We start from the raw sequence: 20,336 nt of genomic DNA, 5'->3' as shown, positions 1-20,336 counted from the left end.
CCTGAAATTTTATGGCCAAGAACTGGATCTCCTGTGCAGGTCCTTTGACCTTGCTCTTTTTTTATGGCAAAACTGGCTTTCAGAAGAATCTGGATTACTCTTTTTCCCTTCTCGGATACTTCTTCCACTTTGTTGCCCCACACGATGATGTCATCGATGTATTGCAGATGGTCAAGGGCATCACCTGTTCCAGTGCAGCTTGGATTAGTCCATGGTAAATGGTAGGGCTGTGCTTCCACCCCTGGGGCAATCAATTCCAGGTGTATTGGACACCTCTCCACGTAAAAGCAAACTGTGGCCTGCATTCTGCTGCCAAAGGAATTGAGAAAAATCCATTGGCAATGCCAATCATAGCATACCACTTAGCTGCCTTTGACTCCAGTTCATATTGGAGCTCTAACATATCTGGTACAGCAGCACTCAGTGGTGGCGTGACTTCGTTCATGCCACAATGGTCTACTGTTAACCTCCACCCTCTGTCAGACTTCTGCACTGGCCATATGGGACTATTAAGGGGTGAATGAGTCTTTCTGATCATTCCTTGGCTCTCCAATTGATGATTCAGCTCATTGATGGGAACCAGGGAATCTCAGTTGGTGTGATATTGACTGTCATGGTGTGGTATTGACCATCGTGGTAGCAATCAAGCACCTGCTGTTCTTCGACCCGTAGCAACTCCACAACAGGGGTCCTCCAAGAGATCAGACAGTGTAGACAGCTGTTTAATCATCTTCTCTGTGTTCACAGTGGCTACACCAAAAGCCCATCAATACCCTTTTGGGTCCTTGTTGTGGTTTAACCCCAGCCGCCAACTAAGCACCACACAGCCACTCGCTCACTCCCCCCATGGCGGGATGGGGGAGAGAATCAGAAGGGTAAAAGTGAGAAAACTCGTGGGTTGAGATAAAGACAGCTTGATAGGTAAAGCAAAAACTGTGTGTATAAGCAAAGCAAAATAAGGAGTTCATTCTTTACTTCCCATCGGCAGGTGGGTGTTCAGCCATCTCCAGGAAAGCAGGGCTTCATCACACGTAACCATTACTTGGGAAGACAGATGCCATCACTCTGAATGTCCCCCCTTCCTTCTTCTTCCCCCAGCTTTATATGCTGAGCATGATGTCATATGGTATGGAATATCCCTTTGGTCAGTTGGGGTCAGCTGTCCCAGCTGTGTCCCCTCCCAACTTCTTGTACACCCCCAGCCTACTCACTGGTGGGGTGCGGTGAGAAGCAGAAAAGGCCTTGACTCTGTGTAAGCACTGCTCAGCAGTAACGAAAACATCCCTGTGTTATCAACACTGTTTTCAGCACAAATCCAAAACATAGCCCCATACTAGCTTCTATGAAGAAAATTAACTCTATCCCAGCCAAAATCAGCACAGTCCTTGAAGTACCTTATCCCAAAGTAGTCTATGCCAAGAATACACGGGGCCTCTGGGCCAGTCACAATAGGATGATTTTGCCACTCATTCCCTGTTAGGCTCACCTTAGCCTCCAACACAGACAACTGTTAGGATAACCCTGTCACTCCAGAAATCCAAATGGGTTCCATACCCTTATATCCTGATGACATTAGGGTACACTGTGCAGTACTGTCCACCGGAGTCTTATACTTCTGTGGATCTGATGTGCCAGGCAATCGAATACACACAGTCCAGTAAACCTGGTCACCCCGTTCCTCCTCCTGGATGAAGGCAGGGACCCTCTATTTCCAGATGGAGTATTCACTGTCTGAACCTTGCACTGCCAGTCCAGAGGTCCCTTCACCATAATCAAGGGAGGTGATCTCAGTCCTTTTTCTGCATCTGGGGGATTCCTGATCAGCAATTGAACTGACAGCCTTCTTGGATGTCCCCTTCTTATCAGCTGTCTTCCATGACACATGTGATGAGGCTCTTAAGTTTAAGACATAGTTTGTATATCGACAAAAGTAATTAAAGATTTCTATTCATAGAAACCTTCTATAAGTAGGCAACTCTCATTAATTTATGTACCATTTAAATTAATATTCACTTACTGATACCTTGTGAAACTGATACTAACAAGGCCACACAATTTGTGTATCCTTATCAATAAAGATGAACTTCAGTAACAAAGCTGATCAAACTTTGAATAATCCTTTGTGAAAAAATCTGGCAGGACCAAGTTACTGAATGTAATGAGTGGGTTACAGGTAGTGATTAATGTACTAATATAGTGATAACAAATCCTTTGATAGATCATTTGACTGCAGTTTATAGTGCCATTTTGTTTAACTATTCCTCTGAAGGATTATGCATCAGATTTTTTCTTCATAAACAAGACTTTGAAATGTCATGTTGTCAATATTTTCAAAAAGTCATTCACTGAAGTATTGAGTCCTGGAAATTAAGAGGTTAAAAAAAATCCAATAACATTTTAGAATTCTTTTGCTTTTGCGGTACTTATTTCAATGTTAAAAAAGCATTTTGTTAATACTTCCAAGTAGTAATTTTTGGTTTTTTTCTTAAAAGCTTTATTTCTAAATAGTTTTTTTAAACTTAAACTAGAGGAAAGTGTGCACTCAGTTTGGCCATTTCTATGTGTTTATAGTGTAACAGATTCTGAATAAGGCACGCAATCAACAGAAAATATCTAGAAAATCTTACAGGTTTAGTGAACAGAAAATTTTTTATTTTTAGCAAAATCAAAAAGAGGAGATGAAGGAAATATGTTGCTTCTGGTATCTGGTCAGTGGGGCAGCAGTTTCAATCAAGTATCTTGTCTATAGGTGAAAAATCAATTAATGGTTATCGAGACGTACCTCAGAAGTCTCTCAATGCCCCAAGGAAGGGGGAATGTCTATGCATGGATCCCATCACACAGACATGATGGTGTGGTACAAAACTTCATGTGATGGTGCCTGACAGAGTGGCATGCCAGGAGTTTGGATGAATAGAGGATTCAAAGAGTCTCTAGAATGTGCACTGAGCATGGTTTACAAAAGCAGTGATCTATGTGATATTTTTTTTGTGGCCATGTACGTAAGAAAAAAGTCTTAGAAATTGCAGTAGAACTTATCTCCCCCTGCCCTTTCCTGGTTTTTTTTCCTGCTGAATTCATGTAAATGTAAAAATGTGGAAGAAGGTAATGAATAGCTACCTTCCCAGCAAGGTGCACTGCACAGCATATTTCTTCTGTACTCTTTCTGTTCTTTCAATTACCCAGAACACTTCTGGATTACCTGCTAAATGGTTTCCTCTCAAAAAAAGAGAGAGAAATAAGTCAATACAAGCCTCCACCTTCCTTATGACTAGACAATAAAATTTACTGGCCATGTAGCCCAAAGGAAATATGCAGCACTGTGAAGGAGGGTACTGTGGGGGACATTCTGTCAAAGATTTTAGCCCCTCTCTTCTGATGGGAGAGAAGAACTTTTAGAGTTAAAAAAAAAAAACCAACCCAAAACCCAGCCATCTTTCAGCTCCTTTTAAGATGGTCTCAAGCTTTATATTGCAAAAAGGCTCTATACTCACGTTGTATTCAGTACTCTGCTAATTATCTAGGATTCAGCCAAGACAGGAGTTTTGTTTTGTTTTATTTAATTCAGTTTATTTCCTAGGGAATCAACATTTCCCTTTTTGGTCATGTGTCTCACTAATAACTAAAAAAAATTAATATTGATTCTACAGCATTTAATTTTAAATTTGAAAATTGATGTGTTAAAGGCAGTGATGATGGCTGTAATGTCTTCTGTTAGGATTCAGTCTTTTGGCAAAATTAATTTATATAATATCTGGTTCTAGACAGATAATATGGCTTGACCTAGCATATTAGTTACAGACAGGTTGCACAAGAGAGATGATTTCCTGCATTAATGTCTAATTAAATACAAAAGGGTTTTCTCTGTCTTTGGGAAGTAGAGATGAAGGGATTTTTTCATATATTAGTTTGATAATTATACAGAGAATGATCATCTTTAAAATGTAAGTGCAATAATGTAGTAATAAATAGTACTGATGCAGATTAGTCAAATGTACAATTGGTCAGCACAAAATATATGTGAATAAGTCTATGTAGTTAAATTGAAAGGTGAAATTTCTACTGTCTTGTAAAGGTCATATTTCTGTAGGCACTTTGCCAAAACCCTGTGTTGTATGTTAAAATTACGTAGCATTTTGCCTAAACTGAATACCTTCTCCAGCATGTCTTCATTTGTAGCAAGATAATCATGACTACGGTTGCAGGTTTGAACATATGCTAAAATAAAAAGTGGGTTTAGTGTATCAGTGCACAGTCCTAAATGAAAACTGGATGTTTTGAGAACATACATTTCTCTGAAATATAAGTAACTGAACAGGCATTTGCAAAATATTTTGTTGCCAGTCTCAGAAATGAAAGAGCACAATACAGCTGTATACATGTATGGTTCTTGGAATAGAGCACAGTTCCTTCAGTATAATGAATACAGGCCATCAGACAAGTAGCAACTCATGCTAACATTCCACTTTCAAGACTACCAAGTATAATAACTATGTCTTTCTCTATACCACACAGCAGTGAAATGTATTATTTGTGGAAGAGTAAATAAAATGATTCATGTACTAGATCAACTCATATACTGAATGCTCTGTTCTGTTTTTTGAGTTGCTTCATTTGGAAATTAAAAAAATAATCTTCTGAATATGGAGCCCAGCTCTCAGAGCTGCTTGGCACAGGATGTACAAGATATTAAATGTCCAGTTCCCTTTGAGATGCCCCTATTTGAGCTAAAGGACTAACTGCAGTAACTGGCAGTAAAAAGATTGGTTTCTTAGCAGAGTGTGTTGTGAGTCACTGAGCCAAAGGTGTAGATGAGGAAATAGTGGCTAGTTTCTCATCCCCATCATAGGAATCAGGGGAACTTCCTCAGCAATTCCATAGAATTGCAGGCTGGGCTTGGACTACTGAAGCTGTATTTGGTTTATGTATATGGGGAGCACTATGTCTGTGTGTAATTTTGTATGTTACTAAATCTTTCTGTGGAATGCTAATGACAAAGTTTAATTTCTTATTGTCAGTACTTGATTTATCTGAAATAAACTAGAAGATAAAATGATTACATATCACAGTTATCTGAACAGTTTATTGTGGGATAAAAGCAATTTTTCAATTTTTATTTTTTTTAAATCATTGGATGTTCATTCATGCTTTCTTTCAAAGACCTGTTACAAATAGAATTGTTGCAACTTTTTCTAAAACGGCTGCAGTATCATTAATAATGAAATGTATCATATTTTCTTATAGGGATTGCAACTAGGTTTCTCCTTCTAAAACTGCTCCCCCCTCTTTGGCATTCAGGGAAAAAAAATAGTTGTTCAGGAAAAGCTCCATCCATGGGGTGAGAGGTGGAGGTTATCAGTGGCAAGTCTGAGATGAGGAAACAGAGGAGACTATCACAAGATAAATTGTATTGGTACAGATCAGACCTAGGGTGTGTCACTACCTAAAGGGTTACCAGGCCTGCGCATGTGTAGAGATCATGACTATGGGTTTGTGGGATTCCATAATACACAAGGACACAGAGGCTTTTATCCTCTAAATTTCTCTAATTTATTACAGATTACCACAAATACCATACAAATCGCCACTAGCAAGTATACTACCACAAAAATCACCACTACGAGTATACCTATGATTAATAAAGCTAATATATATATATCAAGCTATTACAAATTACTATCAGCAGTCAATAATATAGTATCAATCAATAGTATGGCAGCAATCAATAATAGAAACAATTTATAGTATAGCAGCAATCACCATTATAGCAACAACCAATAACAGCAACAACCAAGTAAGTATATACTATTACAGGTTACTACAAACTTATCATTAGTGAAGCAAACTTATCAACAATATAACAGCAGATATACTTATGATAGATTACATATATGGATATATAATACCAGTATCAAGAGAATTAGACACATTTCAGAAGGGTCCAAACCATTCCAGAGGGGAGGACAAACCGATCCCAGAGGGGGACCCAACCATCCCAGAGGACAAACAGAACTGACCCCAAAAGTGGGCCCAGAGGGGGACCAGTAAGATAAAAGACAGAGTCTCACTTCAAAGATGATCTGCGTCATGGAGTTTGGAATCAGCCAGGCATCCTTGGCAAGGATCCAAGATCTCATAGAAAGTTTTTTGCAAAATTCAACCTGTTTAGGAAAAGGAAAAGTATGTGCAGCATGGGAAGTTTTCAGAGAGAGGCTCCATTTTGCATAAAAATTAAGTCCTTTTTATAACACAGAGACATAAGAGGGCTTAGGACACCACCACTTTGAGCAGCCAATAGATACTGTTAATTTCTGTTTTTCACCTGGAACAGCAAATAGATGATGATGTTTTCTGCTCTTTCAGACCACTTTATTTTTCCAGACTCATTTCCTGTTCTTGCAGTTAGAACAGCCTATGGCAGTTACTGATTCTTACTTTCTCAGGATGTTTTCCCCTTTTCCCAGACTATTTTTCACCTTTTCAGATGATAAGTTGCTGTTACAGTTCCTTGTTTTTGTACTTATCAATGGTATCTCAGGATGTCTCCAGTTTCTAGGTACCCAGCCATACTTCAAAGATACCAGCTGCACTTTTCAATGATGCTTCTGGTTCACAGGCCTAGTTCCCAGGCTAGCAGTTCCCAGGTTGGCAGGCATTTTCTCTGTCAGTATTTTTCAGCAGACATTTTCTTCTGCTTAGTAATTTTCCCCTTCTAACCAGGCCATCTTTATGGCTGCTCACATCAGAGTGCCAGGCAGGGAAACCAGAGCAGAATAGGAGACGAGGGACCAGAACCAGAAATCAAGAGTCTGAAGCGCACTTGCACCCAACAGGTCCAGTGGACAGCAATGCACAGCTGGTAGGCTTTATATGCAATGTAAATGGGACAGCCTACTAAAACTGGCTCCTAAGACTGCTGAAGCAATTCAGTCTGTATGTGTTTTAGTTGTCAGGGAGAAGGATTGCAGGTCAGCCAGATTCAAGTCAGGACACGCTCCTTACAAAAACAATGTGGAAAAATCACTGAGGTCTAGTTTTTCCCCACAAATACAGTTTAAATGTTCTAGTAACCCACAGTAAGTTACTTTAAATGTGTTTTTTCTCTAGCAATTTTTAAAATTATAGATATTCTGTCTGCATTCTTCTTCTAGTGTAATCTCTACTGAGTCTCTTATTTCAACAAAAGAATTCATACATTACACTTACATGGAAATATTGTAAGTATATAGAGTAGAATATTTCCTACATGCTGTATCTGAAAATATATTTGCATGCTGTATGTGCTACAGGTATTTGTATTCATCCACAATGATTTTTTTTCAGTTTCATTCAACCTGGTAAATTATGCTTGAGGGAGAGTGTAATGGGGCAGCACATGCTTTTTGTTTTGTTTTTGAGATCATTTCACACTGTAAAGTTATTTATTAACAATAGTGAGTGAAATTTTGACCTATGACAAAAACCATATATGTGTTGTTGGCTAATGTAATGATTATCACATACTGTGGTGCACTTGGAAAGCAAGCACCAATTACAGGATTCCAAAGGCAGTGACCTTAGCAATATCACAAATAGCTGTTAGCTTTAATATCTAAGTGGAAAAGTTTGGTAAATATATTAGTAGAAATTAAAATATCTAAATCAAAATGAAACAGACTTTGTTCAGGATAAACTTAAATGTATTTAATATTGTAAGGCAAAAAAAAGGCATTTTAAAAATATTGTATCTTATGCTAAAAACTTTTATGAATATAATGCCTTAACACAGATTCTCCTATTCCAGTCTTTCAGTTGCAAAATTTGTTTTAATATGTTTATATCTTTATATCTGGTAAGTAAAATGGTGGCAATAATTCGCTCACTATTGTTTTTCACCCTGAAAGCAAATGGGAAAATAAAGTCCAAAAAGCTATGAACACTTTGGGAAATGGTTATTCCTTGAATTAAAATGTTTCCATCTCCTTACCATTTGCTAAAAGTCTCTCATACTTTTCATTCGTGCTAGTACAAGACTGTTTAATAGCACCACAATTAGTAACAGAGATTGCTTGAAATATAATTAGGACCTTACCAATAACAAGACATGTGGCAATCGTGCTTGCAAGGTGGTTAGTGGATGAGGTGCTAACAGGCTATTAAAAATGAACAATATTAAACAGCTGTTTCATTACATGGGTTAGACTTAAAATATCCTACGCTAACTTTTTCATTAAATATTTATTAGAGGTCTGTGTAGCAAGAAGCTTATGATTGTTTTCGATGTGTCTCTGGGTTGTTGCAGAATATTTGTGGTATTGGTCATCAGCACTGAAAAGATACTGTAATCAGTGCTTGTTATGTTATCTTTTTCAGGTAGATTCCTGTAATATATTGTCGTGGTAACTCTATCCCAGCCGAAACCAGGACATATATCAAACTACCACAGAAGGTTTAAGAGATACAAATATGTGTCTTATTCATAATAGGAAAATTGGTTCTTTTTTTCAGAATACTGAGGACAATTTTTTTTTATCTAGCAATATGTTATTTTGTATACCAAAATGAAGATGTCCTTGCAGATTTTTACTTAAGTCTTTTTTTTTTTTAAACAGAGTGCTAGATACCCTTTCCAGAGCTTCTGTGTAAAAAGTGTATACTGTTGTAGGCATAATCTTCTGATAGAAATTTGCTGTATAGTTGTCCTGGTTTCAGCTGGGATAGAGTTAACTGTCTTCCTAGTAGCTGGTACAGTGCTATGTTTTGAGTTCAGTATGTGAAGAATGTTGATAACACTGATGTTTTCAGTTGTTGCTCAGTAGCGTTTAGACTATAGTCAAGGATTTTTCAGCTTCTCATGCCCAGCCAGGGCACCTGACCCAAACTGGCCAACAGTGTATTCCATACCATGTGACGTCCCATCTAGTTTAGGAACTGGGAAGTGGGGGGCAGGGAATCGCCGCTCGGGGACTAGCTGGGTGTCGGTCGGCGGGTGGTGAGCAATTGCCCTGCGCATCATTTGTACATTCCAATCCTTTTATTACTACTGTTGTCATTTTATTAGTGTTATCATTATCATTATTAGTTTCTTCTTTTCTGTTCTATTAAACCGTTCTTATCTCAACCCAGGAGTTTTACTTCTTTTCCTGATTTTCTCCCCCATCCCACTGGGTGTGGGGGGAGTGAGTGAGCAGCTGCGTGGTGCTTAGTTGCTGGCTGGGGTTAAACCACGACAGTCCTTTTGGCGCCCAACGTGGGGCATGAAGGGTTGAGATAACGACAAACCTGACCAGAGCTTGTTAAAACAAATTTGTTCTAAGCATTCATTATGTTGATTTATGTATTCTTAGAGTTGTTGCTCTGGTTTTTAAGGCTCTGTTATGTATCACCTTGCTTCCTGTATGTAGTTCCTCTTCTGCTGCTTATCATCCATGGGAGGTGGATTAAGGTTTTCGCTTTGATGTATGGTATAACTCTGGTTTATGGTATGATAAAGTCATCGGCTGTGGGATTAATCCGGTATTTGCACTTAGCATTGTCACCTTTATACTGCGGGAGCCATCTGTGGGAAACTATTAATAATTATACCATTTACCTTTCCACCATGGAAAACCAGTCTGTGGGTGGGGTACCTTTCTTCCCCTCTCCTTTCTCCTTCAGTCCAGTTACAATGGTGTTTGAGAATTCTGAAATATTTGAATACTCCTGGGATGTTGGGACTAGCACGGTTCTAGCCCTACTGCTAGGAATTAGCATACTTCTGAATGTGGTTCAGCTCTCATTTAAGGTTAAACAGCTATTTAAGAAGATCACCCAGAGATGTGCCCCGAGGCTGGGTAATTATGAGTGGCAGGGTGTGTGGGGTAGTATGGGCAAGTACCTAGAAAAGTGGGCACCTCCAATGTTTTGGAAATTCACCCCTGAACAAGTGCAGGATCCAGAAGAACTAGTAAAATATTTGGAAAAGGTATGCTGTCACCCCGGCAGCTCCAGAGAGATACAAATCACTGCAACGTGCTGGGGCCTGGCCCATGCCTATCGAGCCCTGTTCGACACCACTCAGTACCCTCAAGGGGAAGAGAAAGTCTCTGGACCTAACAACAAAATGATGAGCACCGCGGCCACCCAAACCTTGGCAATGGGCGCTGCGGCCCCTCCAGCCCCGGCAAGGAGCATTGCAGGCACCCAGACCTTGGCGACAGGCACCGTGACCCCTCCAGCCCCGGCGACGAGAACTCGGGCTACCCAAACCTCAACAACAGGTACTGCAGCACCTCCAGCCCCAGCGACGAGCACTGCTGCTACCCAAACCTCGGCGACAGACACTGCGGTTATCCAAAACCCGGTGAGTGATACTGCAACTGAACCAGCGGACCAACCTGCACCAATTTCAGTTGCCCCCATACACAAGAAGAAATATACAAAAAAATCAGTTCACTTAGCGAAGGATGAAGGTGAACCAGGGCCATCACGGGAACAGGAGGAAGAGGCAGAACCAGAGGTAATAACCCGGTCCCTATCCTTGAGTGAGCTGCGGGATTTGCGAAAAGACTTTGGCCGCCGTATTGGTGAGCATATTATCACCTGGCTCCTCCGATGCTGGGACAATGGGGCTAATAGCTTGGAATTAGAAGGTAGGGAAGCCAAGCAGCTGGGATCGCTTGCCAGGGAAGGTGGCATTGACAAGGCAATTGGAAAAGGGACACAAGCCATCAGCCTCTGGAGGCGACTCCTGTCAAGTGTGAAGGAAAGGTACCCCTTTAAGGAAGATGTTATATGCCAATCAAGCAAGTGGACCGCCATGGAAAGAGGTATTCAATATCTGCGGGAATTAGCTGTGCTAGAGACGATTCATCACGACCCAGACAACCCACAATTACCCAAAGATCCAGACGAAGTCCAATGCACACGACCCATGTGGCGGAAGTTTGTACGGAGCGCACCATCATCCTATGCCAACGCATTGGCAATAATGGCCTGGAAGGATGAAGAGGCACCGACAGTGGAGGAAGTGGCTCGCCAACTCCGTCAATACGAAGAAAATCTCTCCTCCCTACAAGCCTGCATTGCGGCTGTGGAGAAGCTGTCCGAGGATTTCCAGAAACTCAAAGAGGATATGTCCTACTCCACACTTGTAAGGACCAATGTCTCAGCTATTAGGAGTGAGCGTTCCTCTGCCCAAGAGAGAGAATATAGAAGGTACACACTGCGAGGTGCCCTGTGGTTTTACCTATGTGATCATGGAGAGGACATGAGGAAATGGGACGGAAAACCTACCTCGGTCCTAAATGCACGGGTACGTGAGCTGCGAGGAAAAACCACCACAAAAGGGGATTCTACCAGGAAAAATGCAATCAATCCCTCTGGCAGCAGAGTGTCATCCACAATTTGCCTTTACTTGGAGGGGTGTCCAGTACACTTGGAATCGATTGCCCCAGGGGTGGAAACACAGCCCCACCATTTGCCATGGACTAATCCAGACTGCACTGGAAAAAGGTGAAGCTCCAGAACACCTGCAATACATCGATGACATCATCGTATGGCGCAACACGGCAGAAGAAGTCTTTGAGAAAGGGAAGAAGATAATCCAAATCCTTCTGAAAGCTGGTTTTGCCATAAAAGAAAGTAAGGTCAAGGGACCTGCACAGGAGACCCAGTTTTTGGGAATAAAATGGCAAGATGGACGTCGTCAGATCCCAATGGATGTGATTAACAAAATAGCAGCTATGTCTCCCCCGACTAATAAAAAGGACACACAGGCCTTCTTAGGTGTCGTGGGGTTTTGGAGAATGCATATTCCAAATTACAGTTTGATTGTAAGCCCTCTCTATCAAGTGACCCGGAAGAAGAATGATTTTAAATGGGGCCCTGAACAACAACAAGCCTTTGAACAAATTAAACGGGAGATTGTTCATGCAGTAGCCCTTGGACCAGTCTGGACAGGACAAGATATTAAAAATGTGCTCTATACTGCAGCTGGGGAGAATGGCCCTACCTGGAGCCTCTGGCAGAAAGCACCTGGGGAGACCTGAGGCCGACCCCTGGGGTTTTGGAGTCAAGGACATCGAGGATCCGAGGCTCGCTATACTCCAACTGAAAAAGAGATATTGGCAGCGTATGAAGGAGTTTGAGCCGCCTCAGAAGTGGTTGGTACTGAGACACAGCTCCTCTTAGCACCCCGACTGCCAGTGCTGGGCTGGATGTTCAAAGGGAGGGTCTCCTCTACACATCACGCGACTGACGCCACATGGAGTAAGTGGATCGCACTGATCACACAACGGGCTCGCATAGGAAACCCCAATTGCCCAGGAATTTTGGAAGTGATCACGGACTGGCCAGAAGGCAAAGATTTTGGAATGTCACCAGAGGAGGAGGTGACACATGCTGAAGAAGCCCCACTGTATAATAAACTGCCAGAAAATGAGAAGCAATATGCCCTGTTCTCTGATGGGTCCTGTCACATTGTGGGAAAGCATCAAAGGTGGAAGGCTGCTGTATGGAGTCCTACACGACAAGTTGCAGAAACTGCTGAAGGAGAGGGTGAATCAAGTCAGTTTGCAGAGGTGAAAGCCATCCAGCTAGCGTTAGATATTGCTGAAAGAGAGAAGTGGCCAGTGCTCTATCTCTATACTGACTCATGGATGGTGGCAAATGCCCTGTGGGGGTGGTTACAGCAATGGAAGCAGAGCAACTGGCAGCGCAGAGGTAAACCCATTTGGGCTGCCGCACTGTGGCAAGATATTGCGTCCCGGCTAGAGAATCTGGTTGTAAAAGTACGTCATGTAGATGCTCATGTACCCAAGGGTCGGGCCACTGAAGAACATCGAAACAACCAACAGGTGGATCAGGCTGCCAAGATTGAAGTGGCTCAGGTGGACCTGGACTGGCAACATAAGGGTGAGCTATTTATGGCTCAGTGGGCCCATGATACTTCAGGCCATCAGGGAAGAGATGCAACATATAGATGGGCTCGAGATCGAGGGGTCGACCTGACCATGGACACTAAATGGACTGTCATGGTTTAACCCCAGCCAGCAACTAAGCACCACGCAGCCGCTCACTCACTCCCCCCCCATCCAGTGGGATGGGGGAGAAAATCGGGAAAAGAAGTAAAACTCCTGGGTTGAGATAAGAACGGTTTAATAGAACAGAAAAGAAGACACTAATAATGATAATGATAACACTAATAAAATGACAACAGTAGTAATAAAAGGATTGAAATGTACAAATGATGCGCAGGGCAATTGCTCACCACCCGCCGACCGACACCCAGCTAGTCCCCGAGCGGCGAATCCCTGCCCCCCACTTCCCAGTTCCTAAACTAGATGGGACGTCACATGGTATGGAATACACTGTTGGCCAGTTTGGGTCAGGTGCCCTGGCTGGGCATGAGAAGCTGAAAAATCCTTGACTATAGTCTAAACGCTACTGAGCAACAACTGAAAACATCAGTGTTATCAACATTCTTCACATACTGAACTCAAAACATAGCACTGTACCAGCTACTAGGAAGACAGTTAACTCTATCCCAGCTGAAACCAGGACAATAGTATATTTCAATATCTTATTGCATAGCAAGGTTTCTAAAACATGTTTTGCAAACTCTTGAATTTATAACTTCCTAGCATGCTATTGATTGAGTGGTCTAAATAAAATCTTTCTTTAGGTACTTTTCTAATGGCTGAAATTTATTTTGTAGAAAATACACAGACTGAAAATTCTTCTTTCCTTTCCTTTCCATAGGACAAGAAATGGGCTCTCAGTCATGAAGATGTCACACTGGGAGAATTACTGGGCAAAGTAAGTTATCAAGTGAGCTAAATAACATTTAAATAGGTATATATCAATCATGAAGTCTGTATGTTTCCTATTTGCCTTATCTTTTAAATTACTGTGGTATGTGATTTTATACCAATTCTTTTACTATAATACGAAACACAATATTGTGCTTTAAATAAATGTAAATCACATTTACTGGGAAACAACGTAATGCGTCTGAGTGCTGAAAATGTTTAACTCTAGCATACATATTTTTCTTATTTGAAAGGCTTTTAAGATAAGTGGATTTCTATAAAGCATTATGTGGCTGTTTTAATTTGTGCAATCTTACAAAAGAATAATATTATTGCAAAATAGGAAAGTTATATGTAAATAAAAAATCTGATATAATAAGATGATTTAATCAACACTTGTTAAAACAAATGCTCATTGATTTTGTATGACAACGAATTAGGTAACCTCACAATAGTATATATATTAAATTAATTCTTATAGTTTCTATCACAAATTGTGCTTAGTAGCTGTAAGTTTTTAAAACACCCCTATTCAGGTAATGCTGTGTACCTCACTTATATTTTCAGCAGCTTTGCAACTACGAACAAATTTAGTGCAAGTGCCACTTTGGACGCAATGTTCCAAAAGATTTCCAAAACCTGAAAAAGAGACTTAAATGAGAAGTAAAATGAAAGCAACAGTTGCCTTAGTATTAAGAGATGCACTATAAGAATCAATAAACTGTTCAAGAAATGGGGAATTAAATACTGTCAGAAAATTCTGTTTCCCAGGATAAAATCTCTTTAACAGCTTAAGATGACAAAAAGAATTAGTTAGCTTTAGACAGAGCTATATCCACATAAAATGCTATACAGGTACTATGCCAGTTTCGCATTCTTAAATAGAAAAGTATCAAAAATTGTCAAAAATAAAGATGTTTCAGGCATAAAAAAGTTTGTCTTCCTAAAAACAACTATGAATGTCTTGATTAGTAAAGACAGTTAATCTATCTGAAAATTGATTACTTTAGTAAAATGAATTTATGTATGTATTGCATGTTTTTGGCAAAAAGCATTTTTAACAGTAAAGACAACTTAGTGCTTACAAGTGATTATAACAGTAAATCTCGTTAAGAAGTATTTAAAAAATAATAAACAGAATAAAAAGCTTTGTTGGGCCACTATATAAACTTGTGTCGTGGTTTAACCCCAGTCAACAACTAAGCACCACGCAGCTGCTTACTCACCTCCCCCCCCACCCAGTGGGATGGGGGAGAAAATCAGGAAAAAAAGTAAAACTCATGGGTTGAGATAAGAACAGTTTAATAGAACAGAAAAGACGAAACTAATAATGATAACACTAATAAAATAACAGCAGTAATAATAAAAGGATTGGAATATACAAGTGATGCACAATGCAATTGCTCACCACCCACTCACTGACACCCAGCTAGCCCCTGAGCAGCGATCCCCCCGCCCCCACTCCCCCCAGTTTATATACTGGACATGATGTCACATGGTATGGAATACCCTGTTGGCCACTTTGGGTCAGCTGCGCCGGCTGTGTCCCCTCCCAACTTCTTGTGCCCCTCCAGCCTTCTTGCTGTCTGGGCATCAGTAGCTGAAAAATCTTTGACTTGAGACTAAACACTACTTAGCAACAACTGAAAACATCAGTGTGTTATCAACATTCTTCTCATACTGAACTCAAAACCATAGCCCTACACCAGCTACTAGGAAGACAACTCTATCCCAGCTGAAACCAGGACAACTTGTTATGCATCCATCTCAAAAACAAAATAGTCAAACCAAAGGATGACAGGATGATCAGTTTCTATATGAGAAAATGTTAAATAAACTATCATAATTTACCTTGCAAATGAGAAATCTGAAGGATCATAAAATCCTGAGTGGCCTGGAAAAGATTAATAGAAAAATCATGGAAGTTTGATGTAGAAGATGATGCAAACTTTAGTGAAGAGGAAGATTTTGCTTCACCTCAGGTGTGAAAGTTCCATTTATTTACTCTGTATTAAATCTATGATACCCTGCAAAATGAAAGTTATATAAAAGGAACAGATATAAAATGATAATTAAATATTTTAAAATAAGGGAAAAACTCAATTTTTAATACTTAAATAGTCTTTAAGGTAGTTTCAGTTTTCATTATTAAGTACTTAGAAAGCTAGAGGAAAAGCATGTTGGGAGTGATTCAGCTACTTACCTTTGGGCATCTAATGCCATTTAGATATCAAAGGTAGTGTCCTGGCCTCTAGAAGTGCTATTCTAGAATGATAGATGGCTGTTAAAGATCCTCTGCCATGCTTGCCAGCTATGTTGGTTTCTCAAATACTGCTAGAGGCTTGTGTTTAGGCACCTGAATGTCTTTACTTGTAACTAAATAGCATTACTATTTTCTATCTATGATTTTTTTTTTTCTCCTTTTCTCTATCTTCTTCCTTTGGCACTATAGTATTGTTGTGGTTTAAGCCCAACCAGCAATTAGGCACCACGCAGCTGCTCACTCACTCTTTACTGCTCCCAGTGGGATGGGGAGAATTGGAGAAAAAGTAAAACACGTGGGTTGAGATAAGAACGATTTAATAACTAAATTAAAATCAAATGTAATACTACTAATAATAATTAAAATAAAATAATAAAAATAATTGTGATGAAAAGGAATATAATAAAATAAAAAATAAATAAAACCCAAGAAAAAAACCAAGTGATGCACAATGCAATTGCTCACCACCTGATGCCCAAGCAGCAATCTGCCCCTCCCAGCCAACTCCCCACCCTAGTTTATATACTGAGCATGAGATTCTATGGTATGGAATATCCCTTTGGCTAGTTCAGGTCAGCTGTCTTGGCTATGCTCCTTCTCAGCTTCTTGTACACCTGCTTGCTGGCAGAGAACGGGAAACTGAAAAATCCTTAACTTAGGATAAGCACTACTTAGCAACAACTAAAACAACAGTGTGTTATCAACATTATTCTCATGCTAAATCCAAAACACACTGTACCAGCTACTAGGAAGAAAATTAACTCTATCCTAGCCAAAACCAGGACAGGTATTCAAATGAGGAAAGAAAGGAAAACATTTCCAGCAGATTTTTGCTGTTTATTAAACTCACGTGCATCTCTAGATACTAGCAAACAGGAGAGGGATTCATCTGAAAATTTACCTGACAATTTTAAAATGGAGTTGATTTGTTCTTTGGGAAATACAAAGCTTATCTAAAAGAATGAGATCTTCGGGTTTTGTTTTTGTTTTCTGGGGGGGGAGGGTTTGGCTGACACCTTCTTCCTTCAATTTCTGTCCTAAATAATTTTCATTTTGTTTTTATTTAAGAAATACATGTGATGGAAATCATTCTATGCTCCTTACTTTAGTTTTCTTTTATTAAAAGGTAAAGACTTTGTTTACTTAGAATGATTTTTTTTTTCCTGATTTCAGGGTAATTTTGGTGAGGTATATAAAGGAACATTAAAGGATAAGACTCCTGTTGCTGTAAAAACTTGTAAAGAAGATCTTCCTCAGGAACTGAAAATAAAATTTCTGTCAGAAGCCAGGTAGGTTTTCTAAATTTGATTAAAACATATATTTACACTGTGGTGTTTTTTCAAGTTTTATTGCTACATGAATTTATAAAATCTGATCTTCACAAAAATTTTAAGAAGCCATTCTAAAAATTTTTTCCTTTTTTTCTCTCCCTCAATATGTTCCACAACTGTTGTCCCAGTAACTAAAAATAGGCAATTTTTTAATGTGTGAATGCAGCAGTATCTGCAGTTGGCAAAACCACCTCTTCAGCAAAGCAAGCTGTGCCTATAAAACACTTTTTTCTTATTTTAAATGCCTCAATTTAAAACTACTTCTGCGTTTTGCCATAAGGATTCAGACAAAAAGACTGAAAGACAGTGTTACTTTAAATGTGATTATATCACAGAATAACAGAATGGTTGCAGTTGGAAGGGTCCTCTAGGGTTCATCTTGTCCAAGCCCCCTGCTCAAGCAGGGCCACCTAGAGCTGGTTTCCCAGGACCGTGTCCAGATGGATTTTGAATATCTCCAAGGAGGGAGACTCCACAACATCCCTGGACAACCCTTTCCAGTGCTCAGTCACCCTCACAGTGAAAAAGTGTTTCCTGATGTTCAGATGAACCTCCTGTGTTTCAGTTTGTGCCCAGTGCCTCTTGTCCTGTTACTGGACATCACTAAAAAGAGCCTGGTTCTATCCTCTTTGCATCCTCCCTTCATGTATTTATATACAACGATGAGATCCCCCGACCCTTCTCCAGGATAAACAATCCCAGCTCTCTCAGCCTCTTCTCATAGGAGAGATGCATCAGTCCCTTAATCATCTTTGTGGCCCTTCATTGGAGTCTCTCCAGTATGTCCATGTCTCTCTTGTACTTGGGAGCCCAGAACTGGACACAGGACTCCAGGTGTGGCCTCATCAGTGCTGAGTAGAGGGGTAGGATCACCTCCCTTGACCTACTGGCAGTACTTTGCCTAATTCAGCCCAGGATACCATTAGCCTTCATTGCTGCAAGGGCACATTGCTGGCTCATGATGAACTTGTTGTCCACCAACTGGCACCTCCTTTTCTGCAGAGCTGCTTTCCAGCTGGGTGACACCCAGCATATATCAGTGCATGGAGTTGTTCCTCCCCAGGTGCAGGACTTTGCACGTCTCTTTGTTGCACTACACTGTTGCACTGTAACTGTTGAATTATACCAGTCATAAATCCTGCCTTCTCACCTGCTTGATTAACAGAGCTGATCAAATTTGAACAGGTTATAGTATGGACCCCCATTTACTAATTTTTTCTTGGGAAGAAGAATTCACTTCAGAAGAGAGATTCTGTGCTGTGTCAGGCAGCATGTGATTGCATACCTATTTTTCCAATTACACTCATACCACAATATGCTAATTATTCTGAATATAGGCTGATTATATGGGTATATAAATATCTTCAGGGTATATAAATTTCATCAGGGTAGAGAGGTATATCGAGATAATTTTGAAACTGTTTAAATTATCTTTTTCTCTTCTTGCTAGGGAACTTGATATATTTTCATTTTTACTCAAAAACTAGCATGATCAATAAGGAAAACTATAAGACATTATATAAATCACTAATATCAGCCATTACAGCTATTGAACATCTTTAAATGGCTCATAACTCAGTTGCTGCAGAGATGCTTCATTTGCTAAGCAGCCTGCCACTGGTAGAACAGTCTTATAATGAAAGAAAAATAAATATGCTGTGTCTGAGTATGTATGTACCAAGTAGGTTAATATTGTACTCTTATGAAAAAAAGAAGGCGTGGTTTAAGTTAGCAAATAGTAGAAGAAACATTTAAAAGTTGTAATGTCTCTCCAGAATTCTTCCTAGCTCTTCATTATACTTGTAAATTATAGCATGCTGTTTTAGATTGCAAATGTTCTTATTAAAGCATTGTGTAAGATGTAAATGTTTTTGTTTAATTCCCAAGGTTGAAATTGCTGTCTCTATATTCTTTTAAAACTTACTGTACAAAAAAATTAATCTCTTAAAGTAAAATTGGATTGAGTGTGCATTTGAACAGTGCAGAAGGAAAATATAGGGAAGTGCTGTGCAGGCTTTTTTAACCTAACTGCTATTGGTCCACCACTGAAATGTTATTTAATTACAGGGGTTCTTGAGGAACTACAGATCTATCAGGCCATTTTTCAGTTCTTTTGTTATGTAGACAAATAGTAGAATAATAATAAAAATAATATAGCATTCAGTCTTGATTTATAAGTGAGTTGATGTGCCCTCATTCAAACACTATGATGATTGATTTGTTATATTGATTTTTTTTATGATAACACTAATGACATGTTCCATTAAAATAATATTAAGAGTTTAAGATATTTTCCTATGATACTTAATCAGTTTATACAATAAAGTTTATTAATATAATAAATTTACTGTATGTTTTGCAGAATACTCAAACAGTATGATCATCCTAATATTGTAAAACTCATAGGAGTTTGCACACAACGACAACCTATTTATATTGTTATGGAACTTGTTTCAGGTATTATTTTTTTCTTTTCTCACAGCATATGTTCATATGTATTGTTTCCATGGTGTAAAATATATTTTTTTTCTATTTGCCTTTATTTGCATTCTTATGACTGATCTCAAAAGTCACCCATGTTGCAAATCTTTGGAGGCCTTAGCTTCTACCAGGATAGGAGTGGAGTGAGCTATTCAAAGCTGTTGTGAGTTTTTCTGTAACCATTCAAGAACAGAATTTGCTACAATGTATTTCTGCCATATCTTCATTTTTCTCCTGAAAAGATATTAAATAATACTTCCTTCATCAATACGGTTATATTGTTAATGCTATACTTGTTGTCGTGGTTTAACCCCAGCCAGCAACTAAGCACCACGCAGCTGCTCACTCACTCCCCCCCACACCCAGTGGGATGGGGGAGAAAATCAGGAAAAAGAAGTAAAACTCCTGGGTTGAGATAAGAACGGTTTAATAGAACAGAAAAGAAGACACTAATAATGATAATGATAACACTAATAAAATGACAACAGTAGT

General features: G+C 39.6%; 1 protein-coding gene across 4 annotated transcripts in view; it reads left to right on the top strand.

Annotated features, from left to right (window-relative positions):
• Positions 1–20,336, top strand: part of LOC138683425 (tyrosine-protein kinase Fer-like) — a 219,998-nt gene that overhangs the window by 102,546 nt on the left and 97,116 nt on the right. For 2 of the 4 annotated variants that reach the window (XM_069775155.1, XM_069775156.1), the window contains 3 exons: positions 13,720–13,776; positions 17,206–17,321; positions 19,726–19,820. In XM_069775155.1, the coding sequence (XP_069631256.1) occupies positions 13,720–13,776; positions 17,206–17,321; positions 19,726–19,820 (268 nt within the window). Of the gene's footprint in view, positions 1–13,719; positions 13,777–17,205; positions 17,322–17,491; positions 19,645–19,725; positions 19,821–20,336 lie in introns of those variants that run through there. The other 2 variants (XM_069775157.1, XR_011322956.1) reach the window with 2 other exon arrangements.

This window comes from Haliaeetus albicilla, chromosome W, assembly GCF_947461875.1.
Source record: "Haliaeetus albicilla chromosome W, bHalAlb1.1, whole genome shotgun sequence".
NCBI lineage: Eukaryota > Metazoa > Chordata > Aves > Accipitriformes > Accipitridae > Haliaeetus > Haliaeetus albicilla.
This window is presented reverse-complemented; position numbering and strand designations above follow the sequence as displayed.